Source organism: Opisthorchis viverrini (assembly GCF_000715545.1).
Source record: "Opisthorchis viverrini unplaced genomic scaffold opera_v5_11, whole genome shotgun sequence".
NCBI classification, from domain to species: Eukaryota; Metazoa; Platyhelminthes; class Trematoda; order Opisthorchiida; family Opisthorchiidae; genus Opisthorchis; species Opisthorchis viverrini.
This window is the reverse complement of record NW_008751667.1, coordinates 817,455-820,988: the sequence shown is the minus strand read 5'-3', so window position 1 is coordinate 820,988 and position 3,534 is coordinate 817,455. Positions and strand designations below refer to the sequence as shown.

General features: G+C 43.8%; 1 protein-coding gene across 1 annotated transcript in view; it reads right to left on the bottom strand.

Annotated features, from left to right (window-relative positions):
- T265_01039 (hypothetical protein) overlaps positions 1 to 3,534 on the bottom strand; it is a gene marked incomplete at both ends in the record, with an annotated part of 11,628 nt that overhangs the window by 1,472 nt on the left and 6,622 nt on the right. The window contains one exon of the mRNA XM_009164982.1: positions 677 to 1,023. Within this exon, the coding sequence (XP_009163246.1) occupies positions 677 to 1,023 (347 nt within the window). The remainder of the gene's footprint in view (positions 1 to 676; positions 1,024 to 3,534) is intronic.

Sequence of the window (3,534 nt, the reverse complement as noted above, 5' to 3'; positions counted from 1 at the left end):
GTGAGATGCGCACTGCTGATGATTCCCAATAAGGATGAATCAGCTGTACAGTGCTTCTCGGCTTTTCAGCATAGATTGGCTTCACTTACAGGACGAAATCCCACAAGCCTCCTGACTATTAGTTCAGGAGTAAACCGTTGGGTCACGAGTGACTGACTAAAAATGTGACTCAGGCAAGATGTATCACCATTTGATCTTTACTCATAGAATTCACATCACATGGTCACGTGATGAGTGGTTCCTCGAGAGATGCCTTGTCAGATGTAAGATGCAGTGAATTATCCGTGCTCTGAGCTGCTTCTAGTATTTGTTTGAGAAATCGAAGGCTAGTATAACAGAACTGAAGTATTGAAATACACTCATTTACAAACCAATTTGTTTTTGGGAGAGATTCACCTGAAATTCAAATGATGTTCCTTAGCAAAACCCGTCATTGGCTGTCGAAGAGTTCCAGCAAATTCATGGGTGGCGTATCCGGGCTTCCGGTACCGACCACAATAAAGTATAGTCAAAAAGTGTAAAATTTACAAGTTGGGCCAAACTCGCCTTCAGGTTTCGAAGCAGCAATTACGAATACAAGGGTGAATCAAATCTAAATTGCTTCCTAATGGAGAATATCGATCGATCCTAGGTATACAGTTGTCTAAGCTAGGACTGACTGTTTGACCGTGGTTACCTTGTGTGGGAATATGTCCCCCCGTAGCTTGAATCCACCTGTGAGCACCAAGTGATCAAATGATAAGGCAACTTCAATTCGCAGATCTGGTTGTGTCCGTACCGAAGTCGGAACGTTTTCAAATCGAATTGGTCCAACCAACTTGGTATGTTCCAGACCGGAAATGCGCAAATCGCGTAACTCTGTGAGACCAATTTTGATTGGATCCGGAATGGGCACATTGCTCTCGTTTCCCGAACCAAGGAAACGCAGAATGGCTGTGCGCGTCACATCATCCTCAATAAGATTGGTGCATATGCTTGGATGATTTGATATCGTCCGGTATTGCAGTTCACTGATTGAATTCGCTGGAACCACAGGTAGAGAAGGAGAGTGTGTGTGTAGTTGTGAGGATCGCAGGTGAGACAAGGTGTCAAACATCAGCTACCACTCAAAGGAAGAAGGCCTTTGCTGCGGAGTTACTTATTAGAAAATGACAACTGACCAGTTACAGACTATTGGACAGGGAAGTAAAACTCGCATTTGCATCTTATTTACAAAAAAACTGGACATCCATCTTCTCCTGAACGCATCTTCTTGAAATTTACTGGATGATCATTGACTCAACTCATTCATTGCTCAAATCCAAGCAAATGCTACAAAGCGACTCCACAAATTCTGCAACAGATCTCCCTTTTCAAGAGACGCAAAGCGAATTTACAACAAGAAAACATGCTACTCACATACCTCCCTCATCAGTAGCATCACCTTACACTAGAAGACCAAACACTTCGACTTCACTTTTACTTTGGACCTCGGGCAACAAAGTATCCCCAAAAGTTCAACATTTAGAACGATGCTGAAAACAAGTAATATAACAGCCAAAATCAGTAGTTTAGCTATAGTATAAACTGAGCGGTTAGCTACCAAGCAATCCTCTGTAGTCACCACGGTTATGACACACTTAATCTCATCAGGATCAGCGAGAAAGTCAACAGAAATTGTAGCCTAGTTCAACGAGTAAGAGGTGTGTTCACAAAAATGTAAGCCTGAAGGAAATGCCGCTGCGGAAACCACAAGGTAAAGTATCAGCCATTCGATGGATTCAAGTTATGTGGCTGGTGATATGAACACCTGACATCATTGAAGGTCAACTAACTATATGTGTACTTGGGCTGATTAACAAAGCATTTGGCAAAAAGACAGCTTCCCTCTCGTCACATTTGGCTGGAACCGAGCACATGAGACAAAACGATACTACTGATTTCTTCCTTTTGTGCATATTAGGATTGCAGGAGTTCCGATGGAATCCATGTTATTCACAACGACAGTGGAACGAGAGATGCACACATCCTAATGCACCCCTTTTTGGGAAAGCGTAGTGCTCCCTTTTCCAGAAAGTCACACAGTCAACCGAAAATAGGATTTTTGAGACTCTTAGGTGCAGCCAAAGTTTCACCCCGTTCTGTATCCTCTGATTGGTCTAAAACGGTCTCACCTCCGGGGTCTTTCTTCTGTCCAAAACGTTAATGTCGTGTTTCACACATTTGGAGACCACGGTACCACCACGTATCTGTGGTGGCACAGTTTGATGCCTGCTTCTTTAACCGGTGGAGTCTGCGAAATGACACCTCACAATTTCTGTTGACGCCGATCTCCAGGAAAAACCAACCTGGCTAACCAAAAGGCACTGGCTTTCTTCTCCTGGTTGATCCCACGTGTTCGACATCTTCTAAAAGGCAGATGATTCACTGTCTACACGCAGCACGAGCTTCTGGTTGTTCCTTTCAATTCCAAACCTGAAAGGCATTTTCCCACCTGATTTTCAGTCAGTCCACACCAGGCATTAGATTTATCGACGGCCTCACTACCACAGATGAAGACGCTTTATCCAGCATCCACGTCTTTTTTTCTCTGCTTCAACTACCCTCACTTCAGAGAACAGTATGGTTCACAGAAAACCCCAAGTCAGCTTTGTGGCCTAACTAGCCCACTAACTAACTAGTAATCTAACGGTTACTTGTGTTATATCAACGGGAGATCTCCGACCCAGATCCCATTCGGTCTTCGTATGTGTGTTTTTAACACTTTCTATGCCATATCGCAATCAACTATACGTAGAGGGAAGGGAATGAAAGATGTTACGATAAGTAAGGCTGTCGTTGGTGCTGTTCGCCATCCAGAATGGGGCGAATGGGGTTCACGTGACAATTCACGTGCTTGGCTGGAGTAATTGAACAATATGGCGGCCAACCGATATCACTAGCGCTCACACTGTCACTTTCTATTCAGATATTCTGACTGAGTGTAGGCAGCTCGGACTTTCGTTGTGGGGATGGTCGTAGGTCCTGCTTCTTGAACCACTCCTTTCTTTGTTCAAACAACATGACATGGCAGTGAAGCACGAGGGCTCTCATCTGGTGTTGCCGTCAGTGATCACGATGACTGATCGGCTCTTGGTCAGATGCACAGGAGTGAATTTAAATTTAAAGCTACCGCTATTCTGGGATATTTCACACATCTTTACTTTAGTTTTGAACATGATTCGTTTGGCCTCCTACTCCCGTCCGTTGACAGTACACAGTCCCCAGTCCAGAATTGAATTTGCACGAAACTTTATTTGCAAACTAATTTGTTTTTCTCTTCGACAGACTCACCTGGAACCCAGCTGAATCTCTCAATTACAAATGTATACATGTATCTCGAATTCTCAAATGTCGTAGCGACTGAAACATGAGGCGGCCTAGTGCAACACATTCAGTTGCCTGAGAACATCACAAACGAGAGATTCAGCTGGGTTCCAGGTGAGTCTCTCGAAAAACCAAATTAGTTTGGGAATGAGTGTAAATTTACTGATTTCGTGGTTTCAAGTAGAACAT